This window comes from Tachyglossus aculeatus, chromosome 18 (assembly GCF_015852505.1).
Source record: "Tachyglossus aculeatus isolate mTacAcu1 chromosome 18, mTacAcu1.pri, whole genome shotgun sequence".
NCBI lineage: Eukaryota > Metazoa > Chordata > Mammalia > Monotremata > Tachyglossidae > Tachyglossus > Tachyglossus aculeatus.
Genome location: NC_052083.1, coordinates 10775287 through 10794264, shown reverse-complemented (window position 1 = coordinate 10794264; position 18978 = coordinate 10775287). Strand labels below are relative to the sequence as shown.

The 18978-nt window shown below is 39.6% G+C and overlaps 1 protein-coding gene across 1 annotated transcript in view; it reads left to right on the top strand.

Moving 5' to 3' along the window:
* GLI3 (GLI family zinc finger 3) overlaps positions 1 to 18978 on the top strand; it is a 233771-nt gene that overhangs the window by 57542 nt on the left and 157251 nt on the right. Inside the window, exon 4 of the mRNA XM_038760678.1 lies at positions 13010 to 13252. Coding sequence (XP_038616606.1) covers positions 13010 to 13252 — 243 coding nt within the window. The remainder of the gene's footprint in view (positions 1 to 13009; positions 13253 to 18978) is intronic.

Below are 18978 nucleotides of genomic sequence, written 5' to 3'. Positions count from 1 at the left end.
GTTCTCCCTCCCCCTTAGCCAGTGAGCCCCAGGTAGAATTGAGACTGTGTCAGATCTTGTTATCATGTATCTGTTCCAGCCCTTGGTACAGTGCTTAGCACATAGTAAGTGCTTAATAAATGTCATCATTATCATTATTATAATTATTATCTCAAAGTTGCTAGGCTTCAAAAGCTCTGGTTAGAAAACTCCTGGGGAGTTGAGAAGCCACCTTCTGGCCAGCGTCATTCATTCAATCTTATTTATTAAGTGCTTAGTGTGTTCAGTAAGCATTCTGAAGTGGTTGCCTCTCTTGCTCTTTCTCTGGAGCTGGTCCTGGCTTCACCCACATTCCCCGACTCGTCAGGAGGTGTGGGTATGTCTCCCCACTATGGCACTGGGTATAGGTTGTTGGAGTCTTCCTGGGCATCATGTTCCTACTTCTCTATTTGGAAGCTCATCTATACAAAATCAGTCCCAAACCACGTTTCAAAGCAGAGACTCAGCTCCCAAAGTTTGTTAATAGTGAGCCACAGATTCTGTCTCTTTTCAAGTTTTTACTGTAAATTGTCTGATAACCTGGTTTTGAACAGTGAGTCCAGAGCTGCCTGTCAGTTAACTCGGCCAATTTACTGATTGGCTGGTCACACACGGGTGTTCCTGTTGATCATTCTAAGAGCATTCCCACCCTTATATTACCATGGTACATAATTGCAGTTATGGAGTTTTTCTTCCCTGTCTGGTGCTCTTGAGGATGTTGCCATGAATGCAATCTCAGGATTTGCAGGGTGAGAAAAATGTCTCTTGCCCTGATTCATCTCCACGTGCTTTGCTACCGATCACTGTGCCATTTCAGTCTTACTGGAGAGATTTTGAGGAAAAGCAGTGTGATGTCAAAGGTAATCAGATATTGTTTGCCCTTCTAAGTGTATCGTATTGGCAAGAGGTTAATTATCTTCCAACTCTGTTCAGAGGTGAAAGCTGTGAGGTGAGTTAATACTGAAAGCATATTTTTGGCATGTCAATTGAGAGCACCATATCCATTATTTGTGGATTTGGGTTTCAGGAGTCACACTTGCCTGGAACTTCCTTCCTTACCTAATCACACAGAGCAAGCTCTCTCCATCTTCAAAACTCCCATAAAATTCCACTTCCTCCAAAAAGTTTTCCTTGATTAACTCCAAGGGTGGAGAAGAGGTGAGAAGTACCCATGTAGCTGATCTTTAGATTGGAATACATTGCTACAGATGCTTAGATTGGGTGTGTGTTGGAGATAGTGGGTGGAGGGAAGGGGGTGGGAAAAACTGTTTGTGGGTTATCTTTAGTACTTGGGGGTGAAGCAATGTTCTTTTGAGTTCACTCTCTAGAATAATGATGCATTTAGGATTAATAGGTCAAAACGGAAAATAACTTGGAAAAAAGATAATTAGTGAAATAACATTGTTGAACTCTACAAGTCTAAGTCGACAGCAGTTTTGGATGAAGTTGTTGGTATTCTGAGTTCCTTCTTTCAAAATGTTGTGTTCACTTCTTGTGACATATTCAGTTGTGATTTGTTTTCCCTCCCTTTTTCTCGGAGGCCCACAAACATTTACTATTCAACTATTTTAGTGAAATGAAGTATGGCTGTGCTTTATTACATACCTCATCATTAAGAGAAATTGAAAAGTGGTTTGTTAGTTTTAATATTGTATGGTTAGGAATTTCTCTAGCACATTTAGAAACCATAATAATGCCTGGTACTGCACTTTAATAAGTAGACCGGGTTTGTTCTGAATGAGCAAAACAACAAAAGTGCTTCATAAATGGGCTGTTACTCCATCATTATCTTTAGTTGTGGTGAACTCTTTTACTTAGAATGAACCCTATTAGGCTTCAGTCTAACATCTTTCATAAATATGCAAGGAGGGTCATGTTCTAGGACAGCACATGGTGAATTCTGCTTTGAAATAATCCAAGAATTGCTATTTCCACATTAAAATTTTCCTTTCCCTGCATGTACTTTCCCTGCATGGAAAGCAGCATGGCTTAGTGGAAAGAGCCCAGGCTTGGGAGTCAGAGATCATGGGTTCAAATCCCAGCTCCGCCACTTGTCAGCTGTGTGACCTTGGGCAAGCAACTTCACTTCTCTGTGCCTCAGTTACCTCATCTGTAAAATGGGGATTAAGACTGTGAGCCCCCCGTGGGACAACCTGATCACCTTATATCCTCCCCGTCACTTAGAACAGTGCTTTGTACATAGTAAGTGCTTAACAAATGCCATCATTATTATTATTATTACTTTTTAAACTGTTCCATGGTACTCCCATTTGATTTAATGCAGAATCAGTGGACCTTTATGACCCAATCTGCAGACAGAAACTAGTGTTGTCTAAGAAAGTTATTCAGGGAAGTCTTGTTTTGTTTTTTTCTCTAGGTAACCCAATTTTAGAAGGTTTAGAATTCGATGTAATTGAGGGTAGGGGTAGGTTTTTGTCTATTCAGAAAAATCTGCGAATAGTAGTCCAAGGCCTAAGGCCTTGTCAGAGACAAAACTTTGCTTTTAATTTAGACAAGAAGCAAATTAAACGAAGCAGAGCTAAGGAACTCAGAATGAACATCATAACAGTCCTAACTTTGGTTCAACTTAGATTTCAGATTTGTCTGAAGCATATTCTCTTGAAATACAAAGTCAATGACCATATGATCAGGATCAAAGATGTACAATTGTGTACAAGAAAATGTAACAGTGTTCAAACACTTATTTCAGTATTTTAATAGCCACTTACGAAAAATGTTTCATTTGGGATGAGAAGTAAATGATACTGATTTTATTTTCCAACTTGTATGTACCTTCTGGGGGGAGAGTGGACCAGTAAAAAGAGTATTGTACTTGTTAGCCTGTTCTGTGACACAATGAGCAATTATTGATAAATCCATTCATAAAATCCTATCTTTTTAAATTATCAGGCCTTTTTTTAATGGTATTTAAATGCTTCATATGTGCCAGACACTGTACTAAACACTAGCGTAAATAGAAGGTAATCAGGTTGGACACAGTTCCATGTCCTACATTGGGCTCGCAATCTTATTCCCATTTTATAGGTGAGATAACTGAAGCACAGAGAAGCTAAATGACTTGCCCAAGGTCACATAGCAGAAAAGTGGCAGACCCAGAATTAGAACCCAGGTCTGTACTTTTTCCACTAGGCCATGCTGCATATCCGTTTTCCGTTAATAGAATGTAGAAGATGGGTTTAAAATGAAGCTTCAAATATTCTTCATTATATGCATGGTTAATTGGGGAATTTTCCTCAGAATTCTATATTTAACTGAGCCACCATTTAAAGTGAAGCAAGAAAACCTGAAAAACAATCTCATCTTCATTTCAGTGACGATTGGTAGGAGGAACAAGTGGAGAGTGAGATGCAAAACCAAGCTTGGAGAAAAATTCAGAAGAGAAATCTTTTGCCTCTATAGATTCCTTGGAAAGACAGGGTTTGAATTATTTGCTCCCAGAAATTCCTCCTTTCTGTCATCTCCCACTCTGCATCTCCATGGTTTTGCTCTTTCCTAAACCCTGACTTTCATGCTCAAGGAGAATCTCCCTTTGCATATATGAAAAAAACGGACTTAACACCAGTTGAAATGGAACATGAAAGTCTGTCTTCCATTCCCAACATAAACCTGGCTTCTCTTGGGTGCCCTGAGAACTAATGGCTCTTAGTAAAGGATCTGTGTCACAATGTGTAATTACTAATAACATAATTCCATTCATAAAATCTTATCTGTTTAAATTACCAGGCCTTTTAAAAAATAATATTTAAGTGCTTACTATGAACTAAGCACTGGGGTAGACACAAGAGAATTAGGTTGGACAGAGTTCCGGTTACTACATCCGGCTCAGTCCCCCTGTGCCTCAGTTTCCCCTACTGTAAGTTCCCTCCCTAGACTGTAAGCTTGTTGTGGACAGGGACTGTGTCTATTTATTGTTATGTTGAACTCGCCCAAGGGCTTAGTACAGTGCTCTGCTCACAGTAAGTGCTCAATAAATACAATTGGCTGACTGACACTAAAATGGGATTTAAATCCTACCCCCTTCCTACAAAGTCTGTGAGCCCCATGTGGGACAGGGACTGTGTCCAACCTGATAAACTCGTATCTAACCCAGCACTGAGAACAGGCATATAGTAAGTGCTAAACAAATATCAGTTTAAAAAAAGGAAAAAAAAATGATCTGATGTGTCTGCAAGACCTCATTCATTTTATATTTGTTCCTTTTGAGCAGAATGTAAAGTGAGAGTTCTCTAGTGAGGGCAATATATGATCTTTTGGCCTTGAAGGGTGCTTTTTGCAGATGGCTGGCCAGGTGTTTTATATCCCTTGTATGACGTCTTTAAATATCGTGACTAATATTGTAAAGGAGCGCGGGAAAATTTGTGTATGTGCCTTTAGCTAATTTCAAAGCTCTAACGGAGCCATTTTAATATTTAAAACAATCCCAGGAGGGTCCAGTTTCTGCCATGGAATAATAATGGCTTACAAAATTTCATTTTAAAATCAACCCAATGTACCAAGGCTTTTTCATTACCAGGACTCTTAAAACATACACACAGATGTAACTAGTTAACTTTGAATTTACTCTTTAGCCTATTTAAGATGCTGAAAAAGTTAGTGGCTTTTTGTTTTTGTTGGGGTGGGGAGGGATGTTGGGGTGGGGAGGGATATGGGAGAGGGAAGAATCAAAGTTGGAAAATGCTGCTAGGGTTGGCTGCCATATCCTGAGTTTTATCCTTTTTGAGTTTTTTTTTAATGAAAGCCAAGTTATTGTGCTTCTCTAGAGGGTTTGAAGAGCAGCTCAGACAGTGATGGCATGCAAAAGAGAATGGCAGAGTAACTTAGCTCTAACCTGGATCCTATATCCCATATGAACAAAGTTATCATAATATCCTGTTCCTGTTAAATGACTTGGTGTGGGTTTTGTTACTGAATTCTAATTGCAAAGATCAGGGTGGAGAAAAGTAAGGGAGGACAGGAAGCATCTCCATTAAGACAAAAAGCTGTATACTACCTTGGTCATTTCTATTTTTTTTAGATATCAAATACCTAAATATCATGTAAGCATGTTGCCCACAGATAGGCATAAATGTGCTATTAAACATTTGAGAAATAGTTTTTTGACCCTCCTGGGAATTTATTTTAGTTTCTTTGATGTAACTAATTAGCCCACTCTGAATAAGCAGTGACCAGCAATCTAATAACTGACTAATAGAAGCTTCATAAAATTTGTGAATTTTTAATCAGGGATGGGCTTCGCTGCCTGGTAAGGATTTAATAAGAAGCTTTTCATTTTTTTCTAAGGGGATTTGAAATGAAGTGTATCAAGTGCCTTCTTTTCAAGATGTTCTCAGTATCGATCTGGTATTCTTTATGTGAAAAAAAGTGGATGACGAAAGTTAGAATATATATCATGGTATTTGTTAAATGCTTAAGTGCCAGGCACTGTACTATGCACTGGGGTGGATACAAGTTATTTGCCTTGTCGGTCCAAAGCCCACGAATTTTTGATGCCATTGCAAAAGAAGAAAGAACTCTTCTAAGACTACGGCCAAGATTTTCTATTTCTTTAGAAAGTCATTATCAACATCACATCCACTTTCCCTGAGTGTAAGTGTTGTACTTACTATCAACAAAACATAATTTCAGCTCACTCTGTCCACAAGAAAAGTTTTGCCCCCAGTTGGATTAACACCAAAGTCCAAACTTCGTTCGTGTCAGGTGAAAAGAGGAGGGCTAAATTCCCAGCTAACTTGGGAGAAATGGAAAGAAGGGATGGAATGATGGGGAACAGATTTCCATCCAGTTCATCTAAAGACATGCTTAAATCTTCCCAAGAATCCCCAGCTGGAGCCAAACCACCCCCAGAACAGCTGGCCAAATGAGCACTTACCAAATCTCCCAATCAATCAATGGTATCAACTGAGCACTTATTGTGTACAGAGCAATCCACTAAGCACTTGGGAAAACTCTGCTCACAGAGACCAAGATTAGATCTGATTACCCCATTAAATTCTTAGCAACAGAGTTCACAACAATTCCAAAGTCAGCTCCTGGAGCAGTAGGGAATTGAGGAGGAAGAAGTATAAGGAGAGAGAAACAATGTGGGCTACTGGAAAGAAGCCAGGCCTGGAAATCAGGACCTGGGTTCTAATCCTAGCTCTGCCAATACTCTGGTAGGTGGTCTGGGGTAAATCACTTAACTTCTCTGGGCCTCAGTTTCCTCCTCTGTAAAATAGGAATTAAACACACCTGTTCTACCTCCAACTTGGCCTTTAAGCCCCATGATGAACTTGAATCTATCCCAGAGTTAAGAAGAATGCTTAGTAGAGAATAATCCAGAGAACAGAAGCCAATGGAGTGTCTTGCTCTCATATTGTTGGCCCAAAGTTATTGTGCCACTTCATGCATGGGCTTCTGCTTTTTAGGAAGTTGATAGTCAGCCGATTGGGAATTTTGGCTATCACTTTGCAATTCATTGGATTTACTGTTACTGAAATCTTGGGAAATATCAGGTGACAATCTAGCACTTGGTACCACACAGAGTAGTAGTCCTCCCTCTTCTCCCATCACCAATGGAGCAGGGCCAGGTTGTACACTTGGTCTACTGTTGTTCTACCTGTTCTTTGCAACCAGGAGTCTGAAAGCTGGTAAATGAGGAGAATGGATGATGGTAGGATACTCAAGTGGCTGCTCTATGGTGAGGTGAAATGGATAAAAATTTTACCTTCAGCGTCATTTTTGATCCAAAGACCATGTATGTATCTATGGATGTTGTGTTTCTGCGTGTAGTTGCTTGTGTTAAAGCTGTGAAGCTTTTTAGCCAAATCGTGAATGTTAACCTGAACAATTTTCCATTTAAACACAAACTGAACTGAAAGTGGCTTTACCTTTCTTTACCTTTAAAACCACACCTGTGTTCTATACTTTATTAAGCCCTGTTACACATGAATATAATGTGCACAGAGCATAGTATTAAGCATTTGGGAGAGTACAATATAGCGGAGTTGGCAGAACCGGTCCCTGCCCACTATGAGCTTACGGTCTAGAGATGGTATATAATAATGATGGCATTTATTAAGCAGTTACTATGTGCAAAGCACTGTTGTAAGTGCTGGGGAGGATACAAGGTGATCAGGTTGTCTCACATGGGGCTCACAGTCTTAATCCCCATTATACGGATGAGGTAACTGAGGTACAGAGAAGTTAAGTGACTTGCCCAAAGTCACACAGCTGACAATTGGCAGAGCCAGGATTTGAACCCATGACATATATTTGTGTGTGTATGTGTACATCACCTCAGCAAAAAAAAATTCCTCTAGTCACAGACATCCAGAAAAGAATCGGTGCAAGGTAGCTAATGTAGAACTTACCGTTTTTATATTTCTCTTTTGAAACCAAACTAAAAATAAGGCAAAATAGAAATTCATAAATAGGTAAAATAAAAGCATCATGGAAAGAGAAACAAAGGTCTTAAAAGACAGCATTTCTAACCCAAGGTTCTGCATCATTCCCTAATAGACTCCCAGGAAACATGAATTTTTAGACTTTTTTGTTAGGTATAACTCTTAAGGAAGTCACTAAGAATGGGCTTCAGATGAGTGGATAATCTGGTTGAAAATCCAATACTGAATCAAAGATGCCTTTTTTAGTCGAGGATTCTTATAGGCAAGCATTGCATTCCCAGCAAATTGTTTATTACACTCCAAAACTTTGGCTGTTTCATTTTCCACCCATCTTTGACCTGCTTTTTCAGAATATCAACCTAGTGAGAGAACTCACTGATTGAACTGTTCCTAGTCATTAAGAAATTGATGATATTTTTCACTCCAGATACATTCAAGGTATTTATCCGGAATTGTACAGGAAACAAATTTTCCTATGAAGGCATGTCCACTTACCTGTACTTTGGAGGGGAGATACCAGCTTCTAGGGTTATTGGACAAGACCTCTGAACCCCTTCGTTAGGCAATGACTGAGCTACATCCCTCTGAAAAGAAATTATGAGGTTTCAGAAACCCAATCTTCTTATAATACGAAGATATTATTTCTTCATTGCTAGTCCATTCTACCAGAAATCCAAGTATGCCTTCCTTTTTTACGTCGCCCTTCCAGTGGTCCATTTTGGTTCATGACAATCTAAGTGCTACTTTTCTGGGAAAGACTGATATTCTGACTTCAGTTTTGTCATTTAATGATGGAGAGTCTCCTTAGTAAACCAAATTTAGAGTACCAGAATGCTTATCTTATATCCAGAGCTTGAACATAAAAGGCATTTTATACCAGCAATTGTTCATTTAATGAGCAATTGCAGAGTGCAGGGCGGTTAAGGGATTGAGCTATATGCACTATTATTGCAAGAAGTATTCCGAAATACCAGAAATAGGACGTAAGCTCTGATCAGGGAGACTGTGAGCACAATTACCTTCTTTTCAAATCCTTCTGTGACACTGCGGGAGGAAAAAGGACTTTGAAACTTGAAAGGAAAGAGCTTGCTTTCAACCTCAAAAGCTAGGAGGAAAGGCTCTGAAATTTGCTCAGTATTCCCAATTCACCATTAGCCTGTTTCTTCCTTTAGCCTCAAGGCATTCTCCGCTTTTTGAAAAGATGTTAAGAAATTCAGTCACAATAGAGAGCCTAGTTTTGAACATGTTTCACTCGGTCCATTGAGGTCCTGGTGCTCAGCCTTTGTGTGGGGTGAATTGAGCTGAGCAGCTAGCTGGTTGGGGAGAGGTGAATTTGTGGTGTCTCTGCAGTCACAAATTTCTGGCAAAGAAAAGATTACCCCTGCCTTTATTTGACCATATGCATTCCTGCACAACCTTACTAGGGCAATATGTGGAGCAGAGCTGGTTCTTAAGTCAATACCGAGCACTTGGTTTATAGCAACTCTTGTTAGGTTTGTCTTGTAATTGAAGCTGCTGTTGACCTTGCTTGGAGACGATTTGTAAAACCGTTTATTTAGCATAAACTGAAATAATAAACCCTCCTTCTCTTAGGCTGATTGTGATAGGGTGACATTAGTTTGATTTAATGATTAGCTGCCTGACCCCTCTGCTAGAGAGAACCACTTGAATGGGAAGGGTTCACTGGGAAGCACACAGGAAGAATACTAATGAGCTTGTTCAATTTAGCATGGCAGCAACCACTCTTAATTCCACTAATGGGGGTAGCACTGCCTCTGTGTGTGTGTGTGTGTGTGTGTGTGTGTGTGAGAGAGAGAGAGAGAGAGAGAGGGAGAGAGAGAGAGAGAGACAGAGATGCAGAGAGAGTGTTCCCAGAGAGGAGTTCCCACAGCGTTAGATCACTCCGATCAAGACGAGAACAACTAGCCAGAGTCTTTGCGGCTGAGTTGTGAGTATTGTGGCCTGCTATGTGTCTTCTTGGGTCTATGGCAAGAGGGTATCTTTAGTCTGGGGCACAAGGAAGAGAACAGTTTTCAAAACAGGAAATGAAGTTAAGCATGTGCAGTGAGAGCTGGTGAAACTTGCTACTTTGTTTGGGAGAACATGAGGTATGCGTCTGAGGAGCAGTTGAGAAAGGATTTTCTTCATCTAAAAAAATGATCTGACACTTTCACCCCAGGTTCTGAAAATTGAGCATCTGTTTCCTCACATCCAAAGAGAGATTGTTCAGGACTTTGGAAGCAGTGCACAAATGAAGTTTAGTGGAACTTACTGGCTGTGGAATTTTCAACAGTGAGCCGTTCGTTTTTCGCTCTTTTACTTTTTTTCTAACCTGCATTTTTTTTCCCTGAGTGCTTTTAAAGAAAGATTTTCCAAAAAGTGTATGGAATGGGAATCTGTTGCTCTTTTGCATGTTTATTATATGAGTTGGAAAAACGTTCCCTTTTAGATGAGATTAGAGAATCCAAGATTCATTTGAGAACTCCAGACCGAATGCTAAATCCATCTTAGTGGCAAAGTGTTTAACATAGCTGAAGGACCAGTGGGTTGGGGAAGAATGTGCATCATGGGAGATTCTGACTCTGGTTAAGTCAATCATCATTGTAACTTTCAGTAAATTGGATTTTACTTCCCAAAGAGTGTTGCTGTTCAACCTTAAGGGATCAGTAACTGTTGCCTTGTGTTTGGCCGTGAAAAGTCCACTGGCAGATGCTGCTGAAGAAGTGGGTTGTTTGCTTACATTTTTGCAATAGACTCCCACTTGTTGCCATGTGGACAGTATGTTTCTTTCAGTAATTTGGCTCCGTGTATAGCCTGTCTGCACTTACTCTGAAACCTCATTGAACAATTCAGCTGGACAGAACAAGATTAGACAGCTTTCGTCTTTTGGCTCGTTAAGAGTTTTCTGAAGTTAGAAGAGCAGGCAGAATTATTGCATGGAAAGTTTCTCTTCACTGCATAGAGGGTTCTTTCAAGTCACTTGGCTATTTGTATTCTGAAGTGCATGAACTGTCAAGTTTTTCATCGGAACCAAGTCTGATGTGTGCATGAGGTAACTTCTTCAGGAAATGTTTGCCTGCTGGAATTCTTCATTATTGTAAAAATGTGATGGCACTAGCTTTGTTTTTAATAAAGAAAAATGTTTCCCAGATGAGTCGTAATATGTAAGCCTTTAAAAGTCCTTACTAAATTTAACCTTGCGTCAGGAAGAAATAACATCCTAATGTATCAAAACATGAGCATTTGCCTTTTTCTTTACAACTATTTTCAACATTCTGTGCTTCCTTTCATTCAGAAAATCATTGATCAAGAAAAATATTGACTTCTGAGGGGAAGATAATCTGAGGGCAGCCCTCAGTAGTTTTGGTGATGAAACTTGATTTGTAATACTTCTCTGGAGAGTGTCTGATCAAAATCTTTAACCTTCAAATAAACATTTACAAGTTCTTTTTATTTAATAGTTTTAACACAGCAATGCTAATTTTGTTAGCAAGATGAAAAAAAACTTAAATTCAGTTGGGGCCGAAATAGATTATGCAGCTTCGTTCAGGCTAATTTACTCCCTCCCACCCCAACTTCACAGACAAAACTAAGCTCTCTGTTGTCAAGGACCTGTTGTTGCTTCTAATATAAATTCCCATTATTAAGGCTGTGCTCTTATTGATGGAAGTTCACTTGAGGTTGAAATGTCTGAACTCTCCTGCCCCAGAGCACAGAACTGGGAAATATGGCTGCGGCTATTTTAACAAATAAAATTACTATTCATTTTAGTGCTTCTGACACTTTCAATTTTATGTAAATACAAAAAACTTGAGTCCGCAGGCTGAAACTTTAAAGCCCGCAAAGCCCAACTCTGGTTTTAGAAGTTAAGAAAATCATTCCAATATGGAATCACACCAAATATCCGATTATTCTTTGAACAGGACTGAATCTGTAAGATGCTTCTAAATTACACTAGGGGAAATATGCACAGAATGGTATTAAAATGTTTTCTTTAAAGGAACAATCATCAATTCACAGGAAAGCTCAGAACACAATTCTATGTATTGACCGATTGAAATCTCTTCCTTTGATTTTTATAACTATTTGGGTACAAGGGAGTAGGTTAACACTGAAGTTGTAGTTATTAGGTTTGAGTTTTTTGGCTTTTTGCCGTTTAAGCCAACAGCCCGAACATGATTCTACAGCAGTTTTGTGCACGCATGTGTGTGTATGTATGTGTTTACCTGTGAGAATGTTTTGTATTAAAATATATTATTTTTAAACTTTTATGATTTTATTAGGTACTTCAACTCTTCTGCTTCATCTGTTACACATCTGAGTAATTTTTCTGGATTATGTATTTATTTTATATTCCCATGATTTAAACAAATTCTTTAGTGTGAAGCACTGATATTACTAGATGTCTGAGGGAGTTTTTAAGAGTTGTTATCAAAACAGAAGTCAGCTTCAAGGTTGCAGGTTTTATTGAGCCTATAGGTCAAAACATTAGTCTACCTGTACAGAAATGGAATCATATACTTTGTAAGAACAGTGATGGTCATTGTAAGCTAGATTTTAAGTTGGTAAGAGGTGAGTCAAATGAAATAAAAAAGATGGAATATTTTCTTTGTATATTTTTAGATGTGCATGTGCAATATGCATATTTCATACTGCTTTAGGCCATCAAGAATGTGCATCATCTTTATATATCTGCAGGCCCACCACCCATATGTTCATAGACTCTTTCTGTGGGTGCTTTCCTGATTGTGACCCCCACCATGAAACAACTGGCTTTTTCCCACTCAACAGATCTCATGCTTCTCTGGAATCACTGTATGACAGGTGGCTTCATGCCTCTGTCTAACTGGGCACTGTTGTTGAAGCAAGCTGATTTAGGGTGCTTTGCCCCTCTCCCTCCACCCCGTTTTCACTACTCCCAGCATGGGAACTAACCTTCAGTTTTGAGAATAAAATTACACATTTCCTCTTCCCAACTCCTCCCTTGAGGCAAGGATGGTTCTATCCCCAGACCCCTAGAAAGCTGGGGTTTAGTTTCGTCTGAGAATCAATCAATCACTGGTGTTTATTGAGTGCTTACCTATGTGCTAAACACTGTTCTAAATGTTTGAGACAGTACAAGAGAGTTGACAGGCACTTTCTCTGCCCACAATGAGCTCAGTTTAGAAGGAGAGACAATATAAATAATTCATAATATATAATTTAATGAGAAGGGTCACTTGCCACAGACTGGGAATCCTTTCCCCTTCATACAGGATGCTCAAACTTTCAAGCCTGCTTATCCCATGAGGAAGGAGAACATCAAGCCTGTATCCATTGTCTGACAAGTAGCCCCTTGGTAAATACACCAGTGAATGGATGAATTTGATTTGCCGACTGGCTATGCCTTGGTCAAATAAGTTCATTTTTTGTTCCGTTTATTCTGATATCCTTACACCACTTTGATTCTACTCTTGAATCTTCCCATCCTACTGGTGCCTTAAAGTTTAGGCCCCGAAAGATGGGAGGGGGCTCTGATTAATTTTATTTTAATATTTTTAGTGCTTTAAAGGTACTACAGAGTCTTTCTTTCTTTTTCTTTTCTTCAGAGGATGAAAGTCCTGGGCAGACGTATCACAGAGAGAGAAGAAACGCCATCACAATGCAAGCACAGACTGGGCCAGGCCTCAGCAAAATCAGTGAGGAGCCATCCACATCCAGCGAAGAAAGAGCCTCTTTAATCAAGAAGGAGATCCATGGATCTCTGTCCCACCTTACCGATCCATCAGTACCTTACCGGGGGACAGTGTTCACTATGGATCCCAGGAATGGTTACATGGAGCCTCATTACCGTAAGTGTTGGGACTATTTGATTATTTCTTTCAGGGAGTAGTACACGATTGAAATGATTGGGTTTGATCGTTCATGGGAGCTTGGGGAATGGGTGTCATATGCTGGATTTTTTGCTCATTTGTTTGTTTTTTCCTGGACCTGGCTATAACAACTTTGCAACTCAGGGCTCATCCTCTCCATCTCCTTCTGTCCAAATGTTTTAATCAAAAGGGAGGAATTCTTTACGTCGCTATCCTGGTGCTGGCTCCTAGGGGAAAGTTAATCTATGGCTATTGCAGAGAGAACATTCCAGAGGATCTCCAATTAAACTTACTTGGACTTAGGAATAATGCATGTGGGAGAAAATGGGGTCAGTAAACTGAGCTGTCCACAGTGGGTCTTTAGCAGATGCCCTTTGAACTAACTGCTGAGGTGCATTAAACACCTTTTGAAGCATTTAAGTGAGTTGGATGATGTACGTAAGATACTGAAGAAAACTTCTCATACTTTTTTGCATGTTTTTTTCCCTCCTGCTACCCAATATTATGGGAAAGGTGAAGAGCTTTAAACTCTGTGGTTCCCTTTCAAACATTAATAAAAGTGAACAAATAACAGACTTGAGCACAGATGCAGAATGGTTTTCTCCACAAGCAGAGCAGAGCAAAGCAGAATTTTTTTTATGCTTTTAGTTGAAAAAAAAATTAGTTGTGAAGCAGTGGAGAAGTATCGAGGTGTCAAAAATTGTGTCTTTTGATTACATATTTATCACCCAGACAGGAAAGAGATTTGTCATTTAGCCTTTCAATCCAGTTCAGGATACGCTGAGATCTACAGAAAAGGGCTGGCCTTTGTTTTCCCTTTTCCACCTCTATAGACATTTTTGTGTTTTAAAGTATGTTAAAGGAAAAGGTTGGTACCGAGATGAATGATTAGGGAAGACAGCTGATTAGTGCTTCTCTCTCTCTATTTTTTGGGCAAAAGAAAGTGCCAGGGATGAAAGTTAATTTTATCCCTTCATTAGTTGTCTAGGAGCAAAAGGGGAATATTCACCCTTCAGGGTTCAGATCAAAGTGTTTCAAACAACTTTAAGCCTCACCAATGCCTCTATTTCTGTAGTGCAGTGTCAATAAAGATGGAGTGGGTAATGAAACTAATAATCATTGTATTAATGTGGGTGAAGGATAAAAGTAAAAGTTATGGTGACTATTCTCACTCTCTTGAAATTAAAATATCACTGGCTTCTTTGTGAGACTGTACAAATGTCATTCCTTCCTGCTTGGAGTTGCTGAGAAAAGTGGATTTAAAACAGAAATAGGAGGCAAAGTCTTGTACTCTCTCAGCCAATTTTCAGGTAAATAATTTGATACCCTAAATTTTTAGAAAATAAAAGTCTTTTAGAAAATAAAAGAGAACAGGTGATCCTGAAATATGCATAGGTTTACCATGTGATACAAGAAAATTCACAAGAAAACCTGTCATACTTGGGAAATATGGGTTTTTTTCATTTTGCTACTCAAAATTATAGATAAGGTGAAAAGTCAGACTTTGAGGTTTCTTTTCAGACTTTTGTAAAAGTAAACAAATAACAGATACTTGAATGTAGAAATGGAATGATTTTCTCATGTGTGTGTGTGTGTGTGTGTGTGTGTGCGCGCGCATGGGGGGGCTAAAAGAAAAGATGGGGAAAAAGGAAAAGAGGAGAAAAGCTAGTGAAAATGAAAGATGAAGGTTTTTAGAGCAGCACATGTTGGCAAGCACTAATATCACTGGTCACTTTGAATGCTAGTAATCAACACACAGATTCAGATGTGCTGATAGTTCAGTAAAAGCAGTTTCAAAAATCTGTTGTTGAGTCCGTAGAGTAATATTCACAGACTCCAAAAATCATAGCAGTAGATGGGAAGGGGTCTTAAAAGCTAAACTCTTCTACCCAACTTTTAGCTCTGGATCCCCAATTTACCAATTTCATCTTAAGGAAACTCTCATTCCTCAATTAAATCCCTCCTACTGTAACTTAAGACCACTTAGGTTCTGTCTTCATGGGGGAATAAATGAGACACCTTCTTCTGGGTTTGGGCCCTTGACAGAAATGAAGACTAGTATTAAAATCTCACTTCAACCTTCTCCTCTCCAGCCTGAATAATTCTGCTCCCTTCAACTTTCCTCTTAGATCATGTCTTCTAACCTAATCATTTCTGCAACTTATCAGACATCATTCCAAGTTCTTCAAATTCTTCTTGGTTGCGGAGGCCAGAAAAGACACAGTGCTCTACTAATCATTTGACCCATGTGTAAAGAAAGGATTATTGCACACTTCCTGTATTTAATGCTCCTAAGAAATATTTCTGGATTGATTTTTTAAAATTAATATGCGACATTTTTGACTCAACACAAGTTTATTATCCACTGTGACTCAGGCATGTTCGCTTATCATTATCACTGAATGGTCATGGCTTCCCCATTCGGCATTGTCCCCAGGGAGCTTACTGTAAACTGTCTTCTACCCCACTGCTCTGAAGTCACTTAGCATTCTGATCTCATCCTCCAAGGGGTGGCCATACTCCTCCAATTATTTGCCATCTGCATCCCTACTGTGCTTGCTCTATATCCCATTGTCAGATAGGATAAAGAGCACCCGGCTCAAAACTAGTCATGGAACACTTCTTGTTAGGCATTCTATGTGGACACTGATCCATTGCTACCCATCATCTAGGTATGACCCTTCTCCTCTAGCAAGTTTGCGCACAACTAAAACGTGTCAGTTGTCCAGATTATAGATGACTTGGTTTTTGCAAGACAAAATAGGAATCCTTGCTAAAGGTAATATAGATTGCCTGTGTTATTTCCACTCTGTGGATCAGGTCTGTCAATTTATGGTGGAAGAAAATTAGAATGGCAAGACGGAGTCATTACCGCAGCAGAATTGAAACAAAGCCAAATCCCTCCTTCATTTTCTCATCTGCTTCAGGTTCAAATAATGCCATTTGGTGTATCATTGTAGTTAATTTTCTGGCTATCGGATGTTGGGGGAACCTAGCATTCAGAGGAAAGAGCAGGACTAGCTCAGGGAAGCGATCATCGCCGGTAAATTTCAGAACAGGGGGCGAGTGGAAAGGGAAGTCACCAGGCAAGTGAGGATAGCCAACAGGCAGAAGTCCAGAATAACAATATGCAATGCTTAGTAGAGTGCGTTGCACCCAGTGGGAGCTCAGTTACTACTACTGCTACTACTACAGATGAGGGTTGGTGATAGGTCTCATCTTAGGAAGGAACCACAGTCATCTCCCCAGATTGCAGGAACTGAGAGTGATTTAGAGTTTTCCTTTATTTATTCCCCAGCAATCATTGGACAGAAAGAGTTCATAAAACCAAAATTACTTTCAAATATCCATAAAATGCAAACCCCGCTTTGATGATTATTCTACTATTCTCCCATTTCCCTTTTCATAAACCCATATTCCTCCTCTGATTCACCCCTAAAAGAGGGCCAGGTTCCTCCTTCTCTAGAGAATATTTTCTTTCAGTGGTTTTACAAAAGTCAGCTGTTTAATAACAGTTCATCAAAACAAAATTCCATTGAAATCTGAAAATTTTAAGTGTTCTCTAAGTGTTTCTGATTAATTATTGTTTCATCCCTTCCTTGTTCTTTTCAGGGTCCACACAAAACTCAGATCCTTCCTATGCAATTCCCTTCCTCCACTTCTTGTTGCAAGTTGCTTGCAGAAACAGGTCAAGGAGGTGCTGAATGTTAATTCTTGGCATGGCTTTTACTCCACGTCTGTGATACCAGAAAGAAAATCTCCCTTCTCCTCCTCTTTCCATTACAGTTACTCTTAAGTGCAGAATGGAGAAGCAGCGTGGCTCAGTAGAAAGAGCATGAAGGACCTGGGTTCTAATCCTGGTTGCATCACAAGTCTGCTGTGTGACCTTGGGCAAGCCACTTCACTTCTCTGGGCCTTAGTTATCTCATCTGTTAAACAGGGAGAGCCCCATGTGGGACATAGACTGTGTCCAACCTGATTAATTTGTATCTACCCCAGCGCTTAGAACAGTGCTTAGCCCACAGTAAGGGCTTAACAAGTACCATAATTATAAATTATTGTTATTACCACCATGCCTGACACCAGACTCACTGGTGCCTGGCTATCAAGATGGGGGCGGGATCCTTCTCACCATAGTGGGCAGAGTTCTGTGGTCATTTCCCAAATCTATTGACCACTTGGGTCTGGCCCAAGATCCATGCTTTTAGATTACTCTGTCTAACTTAAATGTCCATTCTGCTTTTAACTGCTTATTAAAACATTTGAAATGATCTTCAAGTCTTTTGAGGGAAGGATTTAAAAAGTTTGGACTGTAAACGTTGCTATCAATCAATGATATTTATTAATCACTCACTGTGTGCAGAGCACTGTATTTAAGCACTTGGGTGAGTAACAGAGTTGGAAGGCAGGTTCTCTGCCCACAAGGAGCTTGCAGACTAGAGGGTGGTACAGTTATTGAGCAGAAAGTGCAATTTCTGCCTATCAAGCTATTGTAGTCCACATCAAACAGGAGGAAAGTTTATGTCATTTGTGTTATAAGGTTTAAAGGGGATAGCCCTAAAACCGCTAGATGCAGAAAATTCAACTTTCCTATCACTGGGAAGTTGTTGGGAAATTTGATTTTCCTGAGAATGTGCTTCAAGCTACTTGAAAAGAAAAGCCCAATGTTTATTTACTGGGAACTGATTTAATACACACGGCCAGCTAATGAATAGGTGGCTAGCTAATTTGACAGAAAAGAAGACAGACTATCTAAGATGCTCTCCATGAAACCACCATTTCTGCAGCGTGAGATAAGTTCTTTCTCAAATTGGTGATTGAATTCACTAGGCCACATCAAGGTTGCAGTAGCAGCCACGTAGGAAGAACCGTGAGTCATATCGGCTCATCATAGTCCCACGCAGGCCAAAGGTAAAGAATAACTGAAGAGAAGTTACCTTCCCCTTACCGACTTTCTTGAGCAGATAGAGAGAAACAACTCCTTTAATACAGTGCAGCTGCATATGTAAATGCTCAGTGTCATTCCTTCATTTCTCTGTGGTTGGAAAATGTAGGCTTTTCAGGATGTCTAATTTGCGCTTCTATATATACTCACTTTGCATTTTTAAAGTGTAGCCAGGCATACTCTAACATTGGAAAGGGAAATTTTTTTAATTTGATTTTTCTTTTAATTTGAAGGAACAAATATGTGTATTTTTAATGCAGAAGGAAATGGGACTCTGAGTAAAGTGAAGTGCTGGTTCTTCCCAAATTGCAATTTTCAGTCAAGATTAAAACTGGTGTGTGTGTGTGTGTGTGTGTGTGTTTCAGAGAGAGAGAGAGAAAGAAAGAAAATGGAGACCAATAGTTAACTTCAGAGCTCCCACTACACATGTGAAATAAAACTTTCCCAGAGAAAGGGAGATACTGCCTGAGAGAAGAAAAGAGTGGGGATTGAGATGGGATTTTAAGATGACAAACTAGGTTTTTGCAGAGGAATTACTCTCTCTTGTGATACTGAAAACCGTGTTTCAGGAGCTCATCAGCACCCTGGGCTACATGGAGCTTGGAGGAACTGTGTTTTAAGTCTTGATCCATGCCCAAAAGACCCTGAAATTTGGCGTCATCCTTCTTCTCTTTTACAGTCACTCTCCTGAATCCATTTCATTTCTAGTACAAATGATAATGTAGACAAATCTCCCCTTGTATCATCACTTGAACTTCCC